The sequence below is a fragment of the Podarcis vaucheri genome (assembly GCF_965113315.1).
Source record: "Podarcis vaucheri genome assembly, chromosome: 4".
Classification (NCBI taxonomy): Eukaryota; Metazoa; Chordata; class Lepidosauria; order Squamata; family Lacertidae; genus Podarcis; species Podarcis vaucheri.
This window is the reverse complement of record NC_138762.1, coordinates 9,289,428-9,308,702: the sequence shown is the minus strand read 5'-3', so window position 1 is coordinate 9,308,702 and position 19,275 is coordinate 9,289,428. Positions and strand designations below refer to the sequence as shown.

Sequence of the window (19,275 nt, the reverse complement as noted above, 5' to 3'; positions counted from 1 at the left end):
TTCCTCCAGCCTGCTGTTTTACCACTTGGCTGCGGCTTCATTTCTGGATGTCACCCTCTGCGCTTTTGAATGCGCAGATTTTGCTTGTTTAATTCTTTTATACCATTAACATTTGAAAATGCTTCCAAGATTCTTCAGAGATACAGGACAAGTTTTAAACGTAATGCAGAAAATTATTTTCCTTCTGGTCCTATGCTTCAAAGGTCATGTTGATTTTTCGTATGTAAAGTTTTGCCAGGTTATAAATGCAAACAAAAAGTCTACATTGAAAAATAATATTTCCTTCCTGTTGGTTCATGTTCTGTTATGCAAGGACTATTATATAACCTAGACTGCCTCAGGTTCCAAAGAATAAAACACTTTAATAGTGCACGCAGCTGCTTTCTCTGCTGCCAAGTGGAAGATATGTTGTTTTCCTTTGATTACCTATAGATATTTAATATTAGACCATTGCACATAATAAAAACCATCTCGTTTCAAGAGGTCTAGCCAGTTACATCTTAAGTTGGGAAATGAAGTTCTGTCTTTGACACACTGTGTTCACTCTACTGCCCCAAATTCTAAAAAGCAACTACCCCTATAAAGGCTATTATGTAAATCTTTCTGCCACGGAGGGTTTCCCGTTTAGTTCCTTGGAAAATAAAACTAAACATGGGGACTGACAACTCCTTCACTAACCATTGTCTTTTCACTGTGGTTTAATGCAAAGGTTCAACCAGTATGAAACATCTATTCTTCCTACCTGGCTGTCATTTATTACTGACCAGAAGCCATATGCAACAATACAGGACAGGTGGCAGTCAGCTACAACACTGTGAAATTGTAAACTTGGCTTTATAGCTTTACTAGAAGCAATTAAATGACGTCTTGTTTTAGCACAGAAACTGTGTCACCCAAGATTTTGCATGCAGAAGTCAGATTCTATTGTCCTGACACCATATCTATTTAGGACTTGTAAGGTCTATATAAAACCTTCTAACCCCAGCAGCATGAATATATATATGTAAACACCAAGAGGAAAAATATTCTAGTCTGTGTAACAGTTTTAAAAATGGATAAGCCACATACTGTAAAGGATTACAATGCGTTGCTATTGGCAACAAAGCTTTAAAAAAAATCAGATTGGGGCATCTAGAATTCCCTTAGCAATAGAAGTAGTAAATCCTAGGCAGCAATTCTGCTTTCATCAGAAAGACACTGGAGTACATCAAATGCTTAGAAGAACATTTCATCCTATACACAATGGAGTACCAAGACTGGTGGTTTTTCCCAGGGGGGAGGGGCAGGGCGGGGTAGCTATGGAAGAAGGTAATCATAGAATTGCTGACATTAAAATGAAAGCTGCTAGTAACAGATGTGCTTGATTTTATATACGCAACGACAAATATGCTAGAAATACACCATAAAAGCCCTGACTGGCTTTTGCTGTTGGTAATTACTTCATCTAGACCAGTGATGGCCAAACTTGGCCCTCCAGCTGTTTTGGGACTACAACTCCCATCATCCCTAGCTAACAGGACCAGTGGTCGGGGATGATGGGAATTGTAGTCCCAAACAGCAGGAGGACCAAGTTTGGCCATCACTGGTCTAGACAGTATTAAGCTACCCTTTAATTAATTTTTTATTGAACAAAGAACAAAAGTAATACAAGTAATTTCTACAAAATCAATCCTTTCTCATATTTCCAAGAATTAGCAGGCAATAGCTGCTAATGCTGATACAACAATCCAATGGGTTATCTCTTCACATATTGTTTATATATATATCACCAGATGAACTCAAGGGCTGGCTCAATGCCTGGACTACAAAGTATGCCACCTGTACTCTACAAGCCTTGGAGACTCATGTACCACCAACATGTTTAACAGTGGAAAACAGCCTCTGGGTATCCGGCATTAACTGGCAAAACCATTGAAGAGGTATTTTCTGTTAAAGCTCCCCTCAATCCTGAGAGTTAACAAAAAGTCTGAGCATCCTTAAGAACATATAAAGTTTACTTGAGCAAGCATGTGAGTTTTGCAACTACTATCTCACCAGTTCCCAGCAGAGAATTCAACAGCCACCTGACTACATGGTCAAACTATCAAGTGCCTCCACTGGTGGCAAAGACCTGCAACCCTGGAATAGAGTTGCATGCAAACTGCACATGTGATCCTGTATCCCTTTCTGAGTCAAGCATAAAAGCAGCTCTTTACTCCAAGGAAGAAATGTCATCACTCATTGTGATTCAGGAACCTCCTGTGTCCACAGCGAACCATCAGATACACCTATTAATGTACTAAGATAGCATCAGAATGAGAATGACCTTCCAGTTATAAATGCCAGTGCAAATAAAAATGTATTGCAGCACTTCTGGGAAGTGCTTGAGTTTATTGGCAAATCTCCAGAAGGAGTGCCAGAACTGCAGGATACCCCATCATACAAGCTTGATGGAAAGTTGAGAGGTCAAGATCACAACGGAACACATAGAGGAGGGCAGCCTCTGAATATAGGAAGGACCCAAAGTGTTGACAGCTCATAAAGCAAAACCCAGCTTCTTGTACTGAACCTGGATGACATGGAGCATTGGTCTGATGCACTCTGTGAACTTGGAGGATTCTGCATGCACAACACACCCACTGCCATCCCAGAAAGCATAGATGGGAAGAATATTGGAAAAATAATACAGTATGCGGTCTAGCATCTTCTTCTCAGCACCCAACCAAAAACAGGACATGAGCATGATAGCCTTCTCAAGCTTTTCAAGGTGTAGCAACCAGAACTGTAAACAAAATTCTAAGAGTGAACATGATATACATTTATATTGGCATTACAATGTGGGTTTATTTTTGATCTTCTTGCTAATGATGCTCAGTGTGGAATCTGCCTTTCACAGCTGCTGTGTACTGGGTTGAACAATCCCTCATTACCCCAAGACCTCTTTCCTGCTTAGCCACCATCAACTCAGTCTATATCTGTGTATAGTTGAAAGAAGAATTTTTGTCCCAGTGTGCATCGCATTAAGCTTTCACTGAATGACATTTGCCATTGTCTTGCCTGCTCACAGCGTTTCACAGCGTTTCATTTTGGAGCTCTTTGAAATCCCTTTGTGTTCATTGCTCACACAAACAATTTGGAGTCTTCTACAACTTGACCACCTCATTGCTCACCCCTCCTGGTCATTATATCTCACAGATCTACAATACAGCAGAAGTATGAGCCCGCCAAGCGATAACCAAGCAGTATCTGTTCAGGTCTTGGAAGGAATGGAAATTTTAAGCTGTAGTAGCTTACACTTGTGATCCAATGTTTGTGTACTCTGGTGGAGTCACATGACATTAGAAAAGAAAGAACAGTTGTATGGACATAGAACTGAATTTTGATATTTGCAAAGGTGTTACAGCTAAGACACGAAGTCAAGGTCACAGTGCTCACTGATGTTTGGATTTGCAGATGATAAAAGAAGGTACTGTTTCATGAAGTCAAAGCATTCCATGGCACATACCAAAAGCATACCGGTATGGTGCAGTTTTAACTTGACACACAATTCTATCTGAAGCAGCTGCAAGCTTCACAAACACTTCATTGAAAAAGCAGAACCATGTGATATCTGTCCCCTCGTGTTATCATAATCTTTGAACATGTCACCTATACATCACCCATTTTACGGATATACTACACCACATGGTGCCAATTTATGTCACAGATAAACAAAAGGCTGGCTCTTTGGTATTCTGTAGTCAAAGCAAGATAACAATCTATAGGAATTATAGCAAGAAACACTGTAATATCCACTATGGAAATTTGCAACCAACATTTAAACTTTCCAGAAAGGAGGGTTGGACCCCATCATTGTTAACAATGAAGTATTAGTTATACACAATGAAGTAAATGTATATTTTTTCTTTAAAAGGGTGTTGTGTGCCAGGTTGGAGGGTTTATAACTGCCAAGGCCATCTATATTATTCACTAATCCCCAGGGCAACGGTTTGGACTCAACTCAGAAAATCTAACATGCTAGTTGAAACCAAGGGTTGTATTCAATATAGCGCTCAGCAGAATGTGAAGGAAAAATCTTGTGCTGGTGCGACAATGGAATTATCTCCCCCTTTCATCCCCCAATACCCCTTTTAAAGTAATTCTGTGGTTCCACCAAACCCTCCAGAGAAATTAATGGGGAAACAGGAAATCCTCTTATGTGAGCATTAACTCTTGTACTAACAAAAATGTGGCCCCATATGTGTACAGCCAGGAGGGAAGGGGCAGGAATGCCTCATTCACAAATGGAACTCCACTCATGGTTCTTGGGTTCCAACCCATAGTTCCAAATATTGGCTAAAATGTCACTGCGATCAAAGTTAATCTACCAAATCTCCCAAGGCTATATTATGGGATACAGAATTTTCCAGAGACAAGATTAATGTAAATCTTCACCAGCCTAAGTTTCTGGGCTGTATTTAGAGGCAGCCCCACATATTACATATTGCAGTAATCTAACTTAGAAGTCACCAGAGCATGGATGACAGAGGCTAGGCTATCCCTACCCAAATAGGGGCACAGCTGGGCCACCAGCCAAAGCTGATGGAAGGCTCTTCATGTCACCAAGGCCACCTGTGGCTCAAACAACAGTAATGGATCCCAAAGTACCCTAAACTACATATCTGCTCCCCATCAAGAGCAGGCAGCCTCCCATCCATCCGCTCTAGGGAACTACCCACTAATAGTACCTCAGTCTTTTCTGGATTGAGCTTTAGTTTGTTGGCTCTCATCCAGGCCATTACTGAGACAAGACAATGGTCCAGCACATCCACTGCCCCACCTTCAGATGTAAATGAGAAGCAGAGCTGTGTGTCATCAGCATACTGCTGACAACAGGCTCGAAAACTCTGGATGACCCCACTTAGCGGTTTCATGTCGATGTTAAGCAATATGGGGGATAAAACTGAACCCTGAGCAAGCCCACATTGAAGGCTCCAAGGGGCCACGTCGCACTCAGCAAGCATCACCCTCTGGAAATAGCCATCCAAGTAGGACTGGAACCACCACAACACAGTGTCATCCCACAACCCTGCAAAGCAGGATAGCTACTCCAGAAGGATAGAATGGTTGATGGTATGAAAAGCCACTGAGATGCTGATAATTAACAGGGACACATTTCCTCTGTCTCTCCCCCAACAGAAGTCATCATACAGGAAGACCAAAGCAGTTTCTGTGCCAAACCCAGGCCTAAGTCCCGATTGAAATGGATCCAGTATGCATACTGTATGGGTGGAGGGGAGAGGGGTGATTGGTTTGTGTCTTTCTGTTCCTGTTTTTATTGTGTATTTTGTGCTTTTATATTGCATTACGCTGTGAACAGCCCTGAGAATCTGCCGATGAAGGGTGGTATACAAATGTAACCAATAAATAAAACAAATAAATGGCAACATGTGTGATCTAAATATTGCTCCATTTCAAAACAAAACAGCTTCATGAAAAGCAAACTAGCGACCAGTGTGTCTTTCAGAGAACTTGAAATGCCAATGGTGTTGAAGTTACATGGAGGGTTTTGACTAGCATGTGTCTATAAGACCTTAGCTAGAAAGTTCTAGTAATAATAGAAAGAAATGCTGGATGATCTCACCCCTGAAACTACTACTGTTCCAAATATCCTAAGGCTAGTAGGGAAAGCTGTTGGACTCACAAACTCTGGCACAAAGAGCAGTCTAGAGGCTACCAGCAAATAAGTAAAATGTTTGTTTCTTTGTTTGTTTATTACATTTCTACACTGCTCTTCATCCTAAGATCACAGAATGGTTTAGAATATAAAATAGTCTGGTAACTATAATGAAGAATAATTGCTAGATGTAGCTGATTTTCTTTCAAGAGTGTTTTGGTGTGTGTTTTTTTGGTGTGCTTTTTTAAAAAAAAGACCTGGCATTAGTAAGAAAATAATTATGGTGGAGAATGAAGGAGTGGCAGAAACTGTATTAGGTGCCCCCAAGGAAAGAAACCTAGGAAATATTATCTGTTTTTCAAAAATTACCTGTCTGTTGTAATAAGAGTACGACTGAAAGGCACCAACACTTTTAATTTAATTCCTTCAAAAAGAAGCAAAATCCAGAGCTCTGTCCATGCTATGCATTAATGTCCTTTCAATATAACATTTCCCCTGCTCAATATTGTTAAAGCATTTGCTTTGAAAGAGATGCAAATCAAACAGCAAGCTATAGTCTCACAAATCAGCCACTAAGTATTGCATTTCTCAATTTCCTCCCTCTTTCCTCTAATCAGATTCCTGATCACAGATCCCTGTTTATCATATTTGCTGTACATGTTGTATTCTATGGCTCACGCAACGCATTAAGTTGTGCCTGCTAGCTGAACGTATTTGCTTTTAAGATTTCCACTACATGCTCAGGTGCATTCCCGAACACAAGGCAGTCTCTTCTACAGTAAACAAAAAAATGCTAAAGCTGGAAGGCAGACTCAGAAGCTTTTCTTGTAACTGGAAAGTTTAAAAGGAAAGGAAATTTAGATTGCTGGTGTCTGGAAACAGGACAAGGTAAACATGAATAGTATTTGAAAAACCTTCAGTGCAAGGAGAGCCTAGAAATCTGATCAGACTTAATAATTCTTTCTAGAGCCATGACTTTGATTAGTGGAAAGAATTGCTTTTTTACTAAAATCTACTCAAAGAGCAGAAGACCTTAATATGTTCACCTCTGATCCTTTTCACATGGTAAACCAAGTTGTAGCTGCTAAGATATGTGTTAAAGATGATGTGAATTACAGCACATTTTATTTGTAGGAGTTTTTCTCCAAGTACCCTTTTCTCACCCTGTTCTTCAATTTCTATACATTAGGAGAAAATTGAATTCAATAATTGCTTTTATTTCCATGTTGAGTCTCTACAATGCCACAGTCTATGTCCAATAGGCATCTTGATTTTGAAGTCTATTTCTTGAACATATTTCTCTAATTAGTGCTTGGATCTGTGTCACTTGTTAACTAACATTGTTACAACAATGTAATGAAATAATGTTTCTGCTTTGATGCTTTTATGTTTTGTTAGGTACATCATCAATGACAGGCTATACTCAGTTATTCCGTTTAAGACATATACCTAATAATCAAAACATGATTTGCTGCCCTAGAATAACTATCTGACGATACCTGAGTTAGCAGTATGTAGCATCTTCTGATTTCACCCCATAATTTCAAACTTCTGTAGGACTAGGCTCTTCCCAAATTTAGATACAGTACTTTAATCTATTCCTGCCTCCTACTGAGATACTTGTTGGATAGAAACCACATAACCAAGTATTCTTTATCTACACTTATTTTTTTTTTTGCAGTGACATAAAAGATGGAAGGATAACTCACCAAGCTTTTATGTATTTGAGAATGATTGGCAGTGGTTTAGTCATGCTGGCCACATGAGCCAGAAAGCTGTTTGCGGACAACCACTGGCTCCCTCGACTTGAAGCAAGATGAGCGCTGCACCCCATAGTCGCCTTTGACTGGACTTAACTGTCCAGGGGTCCTTTACCTTTTACCTTAGTACATAGTAAATTATAGCTTTGACTGGCCGGCTAAACCAGGTGAGCGTAGCCAATGAGTCTTAAACCCTCAGTGAGTTCAAAGACAGGCTCTGGCAGATTGCGCAGACAAGACCAATAGCGGGTCCAATGTCAAGAAGGTGGTTTCTGTAAGGGCTGTAGAGGGAAGTGAGGGGCAGATGGGGCTCATCAACCTGGGAAGGGAGCCCATCTAGGGAAAGGGAAATGGATCCTAAACCTCTGCTGCCTTGTGGGATATCTTCATGAGAAGAAAAGGCTAAGGAGGAAACCCTACACAAATCTAGAGTGGTGTCCCTAAGATGGTTGGATGGTGCCTTGTACGCCTCGTTCCAGCAACTCCTGCAGCTAAGCTGGTACCAAATGTATTGTTCTGCTTTTCTTTGGATTGCACAGCGAGGCTGAGAGGGAGATTTTGTTGTCTGGGCCTCTCAGGACCTCCAGACACAATGCCCAGGCTTGTGCCTCGGGGAGGTCACTTCAGTACTACTAATGTAGTGGGATCTGACTTCACCCCCCAAAGTACACTCCATTCTCTCTGGAGACAGATGGATGCCAACAAAATTAATGGAAAGATGGTAAGGGAGCTGAGCTTTATTTGGTTGGTGGATGGATGGCCCTGCATTTGGGCAGAGGATGCGGTAGGTGGGTCTTACGCAATTTGTGACCTACCAAGCTGCAAGCCAGGCATATATTGGGGTGTGTATCAGATGCCTGACAATCCTCCTGGCATTATAGTTCCAGACGGGCAGCAAGAACAAAATGTTTACTGACCCACCAAGCGCCCCCTACCTCCCATTTGGTGTGATGAGTCGCAAGTTACAAGAGTTGAACTGGATGGCCAAATTGTGCCTGGGTTCCTTTCAATTTTACTATTATTCAATTCCAGCACTGGCAAAACACATACATGCAACCTGGAAAAACCCAGTAGCTCAATTCATAGAGTGAAAAAGATAGACAGTCAGTCAGTGCTCAAAAAAAGCACATTATCAGAGAGAAAGCTTCAATAAGAACACCTCTGTTCAGGCAGTGCCTCACGAAGAATCCGTACAGAAGTGAATCTTACTTGCAGTGGGTGTGTTCTGTCTTTCATGTGGCTATTTCGTGTTTACCAACTCCCTTCCTCTGAAGACATGGTAAAGCCAGGAGAGCTTCAGGAAGTGGTGGGTGGATTTCAGTGGTTGGCATTAAGTCAGCCAGTTTGTTTTGAAAAGAAATAGAGAAATCAATGGAAGATGTGTCTTTTTATCAATAGCTCTGGCCAGGATAGCTGAAAAGAACCCTAATGTTCTGAAGGTGACATGCTTAATTTATGATTGCCAGATGCTGGAGACAGTTATCAGTTTCATACCATCTGATGAACTTACAGAAGCCTCTGGCTTGCCTCTGCTGGAAGCAGAGTTCTTAATTGTGTGGCTATAGCCTACACCACTAGTTTTATCTCAGTGTTCAAGGACAGAATACTGTACAGTATCTTATGCAGGTGTTTGGTTCCAAGGGTTGCACTTATATGCAAAAATGCATATGGCTGTGAGTCCTGGAAGGCAGGACCCAGACTGATTCCAGCTACAAAACATAAGCCGATAAACAGACTCTTGGGCTCAAGTATTGCTTAGGGGGGTTTGTTGCTGTTACTGATGTTTGTTTGTTTTTTAGATATTATGATTTATGTGGAAATTGTTCAATTTGGTTGTGTGTTTTTGGATAGTTTAGGTTGTAATTCTGTGTTTCTTCATGTTGTAAGCCGCCTTGAGCATGGTTTGAACCATGGAAAAGCAGCATACAAATAAAATTATATCATGTATATCTAAACCCTTGGGGGGGGGAACTCCCCAGTGAGCATCCTGGGGCCGCTGCAGGCAACGTGCCGAGAAGGTCTTGCCCTCCCTGTCCCTCAAAGCAAGGCAGAGAGCTAAAAAGCTCTTTCTGCAGCAGGTTTTACCAGCACAAAAAAGCTTTTACGCTCTCTGCCTTGCTTGCAATTAACTTGTGGGATTTCAGTCACCAGCCTTCAGCCACATATGGTTGAAATCACCCAAGGTAAAAGTGCTTAAGATGCGACTGTACTGTAGTGAATTATTAAAGGTCCGAGCCCTGCAAAGAGAGCAAATGCTAGGACTAAGCTCCGGGGCCTGTGTATCCTAAAGGAATACCACCTGTTGAATGCACTGCCTTATTTAAACCTGGAAGGCCTCACTTTACAGCCTTTCCTTCAAGCAGTTAAGCTCAGGCCAGGTCTTCTCCCAAACAGCCCCCACTTTTTAGGATGCATTTTGAGAAAGGTCTGCCTGGCTCTTTCACTGCCTGTTGAAGACATGGCAGTTTTAGTAGATGTTTTCTTCTGGTGGATGGCATGGGTAACCCATTCTAATTTATACATTTTAACTGTGATCTGAAGCTGCTGGGGACTTAATATTTTAATCTGTGGGCTTTTTGTGTTTTTAATTTGGGTGTGGTTTACAGCAAAGTGGCCGCTGAGAAATACTAAAAAGAACTGAATTCATTCTGGAGCACATTATTAAATGCGAGCTTTGGTGCATAATAGAGAGTATTGGCTCATCTATAAACAAGCCATGACACATACTCCTGAGACAAGCAACCTTCTGTCCCTCTGTGAAGATGAGCCACCATGCCAAATCCACACCTCCATGCTTGTATCACTTCAAGTTCCAGCATCAGATTACTTTCACTTTTTGTACAAGCAAGGTGGTTAAAAATAAACACCACTCTTTTACAAACACAGTTCTGAACACCAAGTCAAATCTGGGACAGCACAGTAGGAGTCAAAAGAAGTCATCTATTCCACAACAATGTGCCATGTGGCTAGTTACTAAAAATTCCTGCAAACTACAGTGCACAGTAAATTAAGATTCATGTTTAAAGCAAAACATTTTCCTTGTGTATTTGCATTATAGAAGGCAACTGCAAAAGAGGCTAGTTCAGAAAAAGATCTGTAACCTCTGGAGGGACCTCCATTTCCCCAAACAAATTGCAGGAGTAAAAAAAAAAAAAGTGTGCACATTTGTAGAATGTTCTGTCTTACTAATCACATTTGCTAAAGCACGAATTAGTAACTTGTATAGCAGTTTTAAGAACACAGCTCATTTATCAAGTTCAGTTGCACTTCATCTATGATAACAGAGCTCCCAATTCTCCCAAGTGCCACTTCTTATGTAGTCAAAAATGGCACCACACACACACACACACACACACACACACACACAAATGGAACCTCAAAATTTGCAAACGCCCCCACTCCAGCTCAACAGCCAAAGCCTGTTGAATAACTGGGGGGGGGGGGTGTCAGAAAACTGGGTGGAGGGGGGATGGAATGGCAGGAACCCTGAACAGATACTATTCACGCTGCAACATTTTGTCACCTCTATTGCTATCTCAGTTGCTGAAGAGCATAAATTATCACCCTCCATTGCTCAATAGGTGCAGAAATCCATTCATTAGGAGTTATTTGAATTTGAATTTTTAAGTACCGTATTTTTCCATGTATAAGATGCCCCCATGAATAAGACCAACAAGCCCTATTTTTTTTGAACCCAATTAAGAAATTGGGGCAGAGCCAGAGCCTGAACCCAGGCCGCCCATGCCAGAGCCCAAAACTGAGCCCAGGCCTCCCACCCCAGAGCCCAAACACGAACCCAGGCCACAAAGACCAGAGCCGAAGCATGAACCTGAACTCTTGTGCATTCACCATCCATGTATAATATGACCCTAATTATTAACCCAATAATAACAACAGCAATAGACTTACTATAGAAACAAAACTACCATGTGCAGAAGGGAACAGTCCTTTGTATGTTAAATCAGATATGCGCTTTTGTCCATGTACTGCTAAGAGTACCCCTTAATTCTACTTGCTTTGAATAATCAGTGCTGACTCTGAATTGCTAGTTACATTTAAGTAGTAGAAGTGCCAATTATTCTGCAATAATTAGCAGTGCATATTTGACACCAAAATTACGAAATAATTTTTAAAAGCAGTCCAAAAACTTTATGATCAGGAATGGACATTATCACAGCCAGAATGGGAACACATGACAACTGAAGCACAGTTGGAAAAATCAGATTACTTATGTTTCAGGCATTTACAAATATCTTTCAACAGTAACAGCACAGAATCTTAAAATTGGCTGTCGGCAGACAACAGATTTTTCAGCTCATATTTAACAAGTTAGATGAGGGGGGGAAAGAGGAGAGCGTGCTGGCACTTAATTAACAGTACACTCTAAAGTTTAGTGAATCTTAAGAGAACTTTGAAATATAACCAGGGGGCATCTGATTCTACCCACCAGAAAGACAAGGTTTGCTGTTGCCCAGGTCTCTGTTGTTGTTGCTGCTGCTGTTGTTTTAAAAAAGGTAGCTACAGCCTAAAGTAGATGAACCATTTGGTTAGTGTCTGCCTGTCTTATTTTAATGCATGAACTGTTGTAAGATCTTGCAGTTATTAGGCAGGATACTTGTTTCCCTGCAGAAGTTTCACAACTGGATTTGTATGAGATTGTGCAAGTTTGATGGACTGTGATTGTCCCTCAGTCTTGGGGCAGAGATGCGTTCTAGTTATAACACATGAAGAGGGCATGGATATTGACAAGTATTGGAAGAATATTAGCTGCTGCGGCATCCAGCAGGTCAGAGGTTCCCCAGCACTCATATGCTGGATGGTTTTCATCAACCTGCCAAAGCCTCAAAACTGGAAAAGGGCCAGATCCTATGCTGTACGGTCTTGTTATTTCCGAAGAACCTTGAACCTTTGATTGCTATAGTGAAGAGATCAAACTCCAACCACAACAACGGCAGGCCACCTGCAGATCCTTTTCATAAACTAAAACGGAAACACTCTGCAGATCAGCACTGGTAACGAATTCTCTATTACAGATGTTCTCTATGTAGTTACACCTGTTATCTTCCCCCTTATCTTGCATTGTAATGCTTCAGAAACTAACATAGAAAAGAACAGAATGTAAGCCTGAATTTACAAATACCCAGGTTTTAGGGGCATATCTGAAATTTTGAATGTGTGAGTTACCCCAATTTATCATATTAGAAATTCTACACAGCCATTCCATGTAAAACATGGAGGACCCCCCCCCCCCAAATAAGGAATCCTGGGAATTTGTTTGCAGGTGGTGGGGTGGCTGCAGCTACATCCCTCATGAAACTATAGACTGCTCCGCACAGGTCTTTTGTTTGATAAAGACTGAAGACTGTAAACAATCACTTACCATATATTATATTTGCAGATAGGTAGCCGTGTTGGTCTGCCATAGTCAAAATAAAAAAAATTCCTTCCAGTAGCACCTTAAAGACCAACTAAGTTAGTTCTTGGTATGAGCTTTCGTGTGCATGCACACTTCTTCAGATACACGGTGTATCTGAAGAAGTGTGCATGCACACGAAAGCTCATACCAAGAACTAACTTAGTTGGTCTTTAAGGTGCTACTGGAAGGAATTTTTTTATTTTCATATATTATATTACAACAGACATATTTGCTTGGGATGGCTCAATCAGAGACTCTTAATCCCAGGTTGTGGGTTCAAGCCCTACCTTGGACAAAAGATTCCTGCACTGCAGGGGCTGGACTAGATGACCCTATGATTACATATCCTAGATATCACAACTTTACATGTGTCATGTTATAGAAAGTATTGAGAGAAGAGTTCCTGGACTTGCAACCAAGTGCCACGGTCATAAAGTGTAATCCTTATAAACAACCTACTCAAATCGACCTGACCGTGGTGAACTAAAGTTTTATTTCACCAATAATGCATACTTGCTATTTTTACATAACATATGCTGCAATCTTTCCCATAAAAAGCAAGTTTAACTAGTTAAGATATTGATCTTCGTAGACTATGGAGCTTTTTAGAAGAATTTCAGTGATACAGAGGTACTGTCAGATTATAGGACTTTATAGATTATCTAATCTGTCTCTTCCACCTTTTCTATGTGCTGTTATGTAAGCCTAGGTAATCTTTTTGAATTTGCAGTTAGTGAAACACAGTACTGAGAGGGAAAGGGCAGCTACAGGTTTATTGACATTTAAATATTCCTCAACATGTCCATCCTAGAAATCAATGGTCTCTAAATGGAGCCATTGATTATTTCTCCAGATGCTTCTCAGATACACATTACTCCCCATAGTTGCTTTGACAATAAAATGCATAAACACTAAGAACAAGAAATTCCTCTTTAAGATCAGGTTATAAACCAATTTTGTACTGATCAACATAAAGGACAGTTGCATAAAGGCTGAATTAAGAAACGTTAGTTAAATGCAATTTAGGTGAATTACCACACCCAGACATTTGTAAGGTAAAGCTAGGAAGCATCGGAAAGCTTTCTATAAGAAGAATATTGCCAGAAGGACCTGGATTGTTCATGACACATATTTATAACCACCCCTCTTTCAAACTGAGCAAGTATGCATTGTGTTAGTTCCAGTTATAATTTCCAGCTGTGTCAATGCTTTAAGAGTCTAAAAGCAGGAAATCCAAGAGGAAATTCCATCGTCAGTTCCCGGAGTTTTGTAACCCAAATGTTCTTCCAAAAAGGAGCTCTGAAAGGAATCTGGGAGTGTTTGTTGTAGCCTTACCTCATATCTTCAAGCAAGTCACATTCTGCCTGATGTTTGGCTTGAATTTTTGTCATCTGTTCAGCCTGGATAAGTTTTAGCTCTTGAGTGATTTTCACCTTAAAAAATAAAAAGACATATAGCGAAAGGTGTGATTTAAAATCTGTTTTAGTCTTGTAAAGTTGGTTCTCAAGATGCTAGATTCTGGAACATGTTATTTCATATTACAAGCTCCATGAACAGAGACATGTTTTTGCTTACTTCTAAACATTGCAGTTCCAAACTTTGTAGAACAGGCAGCATGCCCTCCACCAATCTGTTTACAGTATATGGTCTACACTCCTGGAAGGCACCATGTAGCAAACATACCCCTCCTCTGAATTTTCTCTGAACTGCAGTAAACTTGAGGAGCAGGTCTCATGTCATGATGATTTGAAGCAAGCAGACCAAGTGTCAGCACGGAAAGCACCTCACCACCACTAAGGAAGAGTAGGAGCCACTTCTCTATTGCAGTGAGCTCTGAAGAAGGCAGAATGTTTCTCACAATTTTACCCAAATCCGGTATTACAGAAAACACCCCTCTTTCTTTTTCCAAATCTCTTCTCCCGCTCAGCCAAGCTACCCCAGGATGTACTATGGAGCTTGAGAACAAGTTAGAAGCAAAGGCAAATAACGGCCAACTAGTGAGCCAGCCTAAAATTTATGGATCCCTAATCCACAATACAGTGGTGCCTCGCAAGACGAAATTAATTCGTTCCGCAAGTTTTTTCTTCTTGCGAGTTTTTCGTCTTGCGATGCACGGTTTCCCATAGGAATGCATTGAAAATCAATTAATGCGTTCCTAGGGAAACCGACTTCAGACCAGGTCCGGGGACAGTCTGTCCCCCGACCTCTTCTGAAGGCTGGGGGGGGGACAAGGGCTTTTCTTCCCACCCCCAGCATTTTAAAAAACCCCGGGACAGCGGAGGGCTTCTCCGCTGTCCGGGGCGATCTTAAAATGCTGGCGGGCGGCATTTTAAAATCACCCCGGGACAGCGGAGGACTTCTCCGCTGTCCGGGGCGATTTAAAAATCCCCTGGGAAGGCAGGCAGGGGGGACAAAGACTTTTGCCCCCCGCCAGCCTTCAGAAGAGGTCCTGGACTTCTTCTGAAGGCTGGCGGGGGCGAAAGTCTTTGCTCCCCCCCGCCTGCCTTCAAAAGCTGTCCGGCCAAGGCTTCGCGGACCTCTCCGCAAGCAGCGGCAGCGCTGCTGGCGGAGAGTTGCCGGCATGCCGAAGCCTGCGCGCGCTGAGATCAGCGCGCCCAGGCTTCGCGGACCTCTCCACCAGCAGCGGCAGCGCTGCCGCTGCTGGCGGAGAGTTGCCGGCATGCCGAAGCCTGCGCGCGCTGAGATCAGCGCGCCCAGGCTTCGCAGGATCTCTCCTGCCTTCAAAAGCCGTCCGGGATAGCGGGAAGCGCTTCCCTGCTATCCCGGACTGCTTTTAAAATGCTGGCGCTGGGGAGCAAAGCCTTTCGGCCCCCGCCAGCCTTCCTGGACCTCTTCTGAAGGCCGGAGGGGGGGGGAAGGCTTTGCTCCCCACCGCTAGCATTTAAAAGAGGTCCCTGGAGATTTCCCTATGGGCTTTCGTCTTGCGAAGCAAGCCGATAGGGAAATTCGTTTTGCGAAGCGCCTCCAGAACGGAAAACCCTTTCGTCTAGAGGGTTTTCCGTCTTGCGAGGCGTTCGTCTTGCGGGGTACCACTGTATTCTCATTTTATAATTTGACAACTGTAGCAACTAACATCGGCGAGTTTTTAAATTCATACCATTTGCCAAAGGAAAGTCATTTGCATATCCTATTTTGAATACCTCAAGCTGGCACAATGCAAAAAACTTTGCCTTTGGATGGTATCGCAAGCAAAGTTTTCAGATTGCTAAACAGTCAAACAATCAAGAGAACTCAGAGTCTCAAGCTTTGAGCTACTGAGATGTCACCTTGCAGTCAGGTCACATATGAAGTTGGCAAAAAACAAACAAGGCGGGAGAGGGCACTCAGAATTCCAAGGTGCAAAAAAGCTTACTGAAACGATTCTCAAAATTATTCTTAAAATGCAGATGATGTGAATTACGTGAGTCCTTATTTCTCTCTGTTCTAAACACTGTATTGAATTTAAACTTTCATACCCACAGCCTCTCACTGCTTCCTGGTACTGAGAGCAATATGTTCACTTCTCTCTAAACATCCAAGCACTTGCAACAAGAGATTCAGCTCTGTAGTGCTTGGAGCAAGAGTGCAAATACTGAGGGGAAAGAGGTAAAGCACTCCAAAACTCAGGATGTTTAAGAAGAACACCAGAACACAGGATGAATCTGCTGAATTGCCAATGGTCCATTTACTTCAGCATCTTGTTCTCAGGATAGCTGACAAGATGCCTCTGGGAAGCCTGCAAGCTCGATGTGGGTTTAACATATCTCCCGGCTGCGATTCCCAGCAACTAGTATTCAGAGACATATTATCATTATTATTATTATTACTATTATTATTAATTAGATTTGTAGAACGGTGCAATTGATGGAACTAAATTACACATTGGTTGACTCCATGTAACATCAGCCTTTAAATGCAATTATCTCAGTCGAGAGTCCAATATCCTTAATGATGTTTTCTGAATATAGCAGCCAAATATACCTTTGTGTCGTAACAATACATCATGTTGAGGTCATGTTTTTTTCAAGCTGCCGCTCAGCAGCATGACAGGGGTTGGACTGACTCGTTACAGGCATCACCACAGAAATTCACAAACATTTTTTAAAAGACACAGGCTCAAACCTTTTAACCCTTCTTGCTTTTAGCATCAGGTTGAGCTAGATCATTATATAGAGAAAAAACACAACTTTTCTGAAAGAAAAAAGAAGAAGAAAAACAGGGAAACAGACCTTCCCTCAAGCAAAAGCAATCTTCCCCATCTTATCCACTAGGCAACAGAAATCTCACCTCCCCCTCTTCTGGCAATCCCAACCCTGAAAATATTCCCCCAGCAACAAGAATGCCCCAATCCTAGAAAAACACAAAGAGGCAAGCTTTTATGCCCAGTTAGCCAAGACTTAGTACTTTTAAACAAATGGAGAATCCAGTATTCTTTTTTAAAAAACCAAAAAGCTGAACATGTTTGAATTTTATCCAAACAGCACGAAAAATAAATTCATCAAGCATAGCTGCCTTAACCCATGGAATGGAGATAAAATCCCCTTGTGAAATTGAAACACAGTGCACAATGCATAAACTTGCATGCAATATAAACAGAGTGGAAACTAGAATGGCCTTTAACATAAACTCTGCTTCCTGGCCAAGTCCACCCTCAAAACAACAGAGAGGGGCAGAGAAAAGCATCCTTGTTCCCTCCCCCAAACGTAACAAGCTATCTTGATGCACTGAGGAGTTCAGGCTTTTTGTTTTACACAGTTCAAACACACACACACTCTCCAATATATTCGGTCGCATCCAAGTTCCATTTCAAACACACAAACATATATATGCAGCTCTTTACAGAGTTCTAGTAAACAGGCCCCGAGATCTCAAGGGTAATGTCCTCAACTCTTACAGCACTATACCCCACTCCTAACACTACCAAAGCATTATTTGAATTCTTTTTTTTATCCCCAATCCTGTGCATCACATTAAACATGCTGCCTGATAATACTAGAACTCAGGGCTTTGCAATTAAGCTGGTTATCAAGATTCAGGATATACAACATGAAGTACTTCACACAGTGCATAGTTCTGTGAAAACAGAATGCTAGACAAGATTGGGTCTTGGTCTGATCCATCCAGGCTCCTAAGTTCTTGAGACTTACTCATTCCCCCTTTTATATCACAAATGGTTAACTCCACCCACCCTCATCCGTGTCCTGTAGACTGAATTGCTATTTATAGTCCTTCTGTAACTCACTGCCCAGGTTCTCAAAGTGATTATCCCCACCACTGGGTGTCAACACCAGAGATGCTGCAAAAGCACCACAAAAGAAAGGAATCCACAACCCTCTCTTATTTCTTTAGAGGCTTTAGCATGGTGCTGTCCTGACCTACCAGAGCTCTTGAATCATATGACTGCAATGCAAACAGCTGACCAACCTCCTAACATCCTAATGTAGTCAAAGTCAACTTTAGGACACCTGGCACCACAAAGATTCTTTATTCTCTAATGCTGTCACCAACACTCACTTCCTCTTTTCCCCGCCATCACAAAGTCACCAAACTTTGCTAATGAATCCTATATCCCTAAGGAGCTGCCTCGGTATCCTGCTAGTGTATTTGGCACTGTACATATGCACTCAGATGAACAGCAGCTGTCCAAGGTCTTTTGCAGGCCTCCTGGCCAATTACCGGTACCTGTAAGCAAACTTCTGAGGCCTTGCACATGCAATGAAGGTGCTTTACGATGGAGCTACAACCCCTGCTAGCATCCACCGCACAGATTTTTGTGGCCTGTTCTGTGTGATCCAACACAGCACCTAAAACAGCACCAGCCTTCCAATCTCACAGCACTCACAGCAAATCAAGCATCCATATAGCTGTTTTGATCAGGACCTTAGTCCTCTTATACCAGAATCCTACCTTCCACTCCCCCTGCTCTCTGCAGTGCAGATCATTCCTATTTAACCCAGTCAGTTTCCAACTTCCTATGACAGCCAGCATCCACCAGAAATTGCACTTAGCCCCATATCTAACCAAGGCAGGCAATCTGCCCCCTTACAAGCAACCTGACCCCCAAACAGACCAAATCGCCATAGCTGACCACCACAGCCTTCAGACCCTTTTGATGCTAACTTGCCTCCCTAACAATCATATTCTGCCACAATTCCCATTCCTCTGCAGCCTGCGCTCAAAATCCCTACAGTTCTCACTGCAACTATTTTCTCCACCTCTTCAGCACCTCACAACTGCTTGTTCTCTTGCTGTTACAACCATCCCAATTACACACTGCCCTCCACCAATTCAGCTGCAAGCATATGGCACTGCTGCAAAGCCCCGTGCCCCCTTCACTGTGCCAACGGCCCCTTACTTTTAGGTAGCCTGCATGGCACTAGCTCATCTGACACTCAACACACCCCAAATCTCAGTATGTCAAAAGCACCCTTAGGCCCCACTAACTCCATGCCCCAGGGCAACCT

At 42.2% G+C, this 19,275-nt stretch overlaps 1 protein-coding gene across 5 annotated transcripts in view; it reads right to left on the bottom strand.

Moving 5' to 3' along the window:
• Positions 1-19,275, bottom strand: part of FCHSD2 (FCH and double SH3 domains 2) — a 146,698-nt gene that overhangs the window by 125,961 nt on the left and 1,462 nt on the right. For 2 of the 5 annotated variants that reach the window (XM_082219254.1, XM_082219255.1), the window contains exon 2: positions 14,147-14,244. In XM_082219254.1, the coding sequence (XP_082075380.1) occupies positions 14,147-14,244 (98 nt within the window). Of the gene's footprint in view, positions 1-14,146; positions 14,245-14,386; positions 14,531-19,275 lie in introns of those variants that run through there. The other 3 variants (XM_082219253.1, XM_082219252.1, XM_082219256.1) reach the window with 3 other exon arrangements.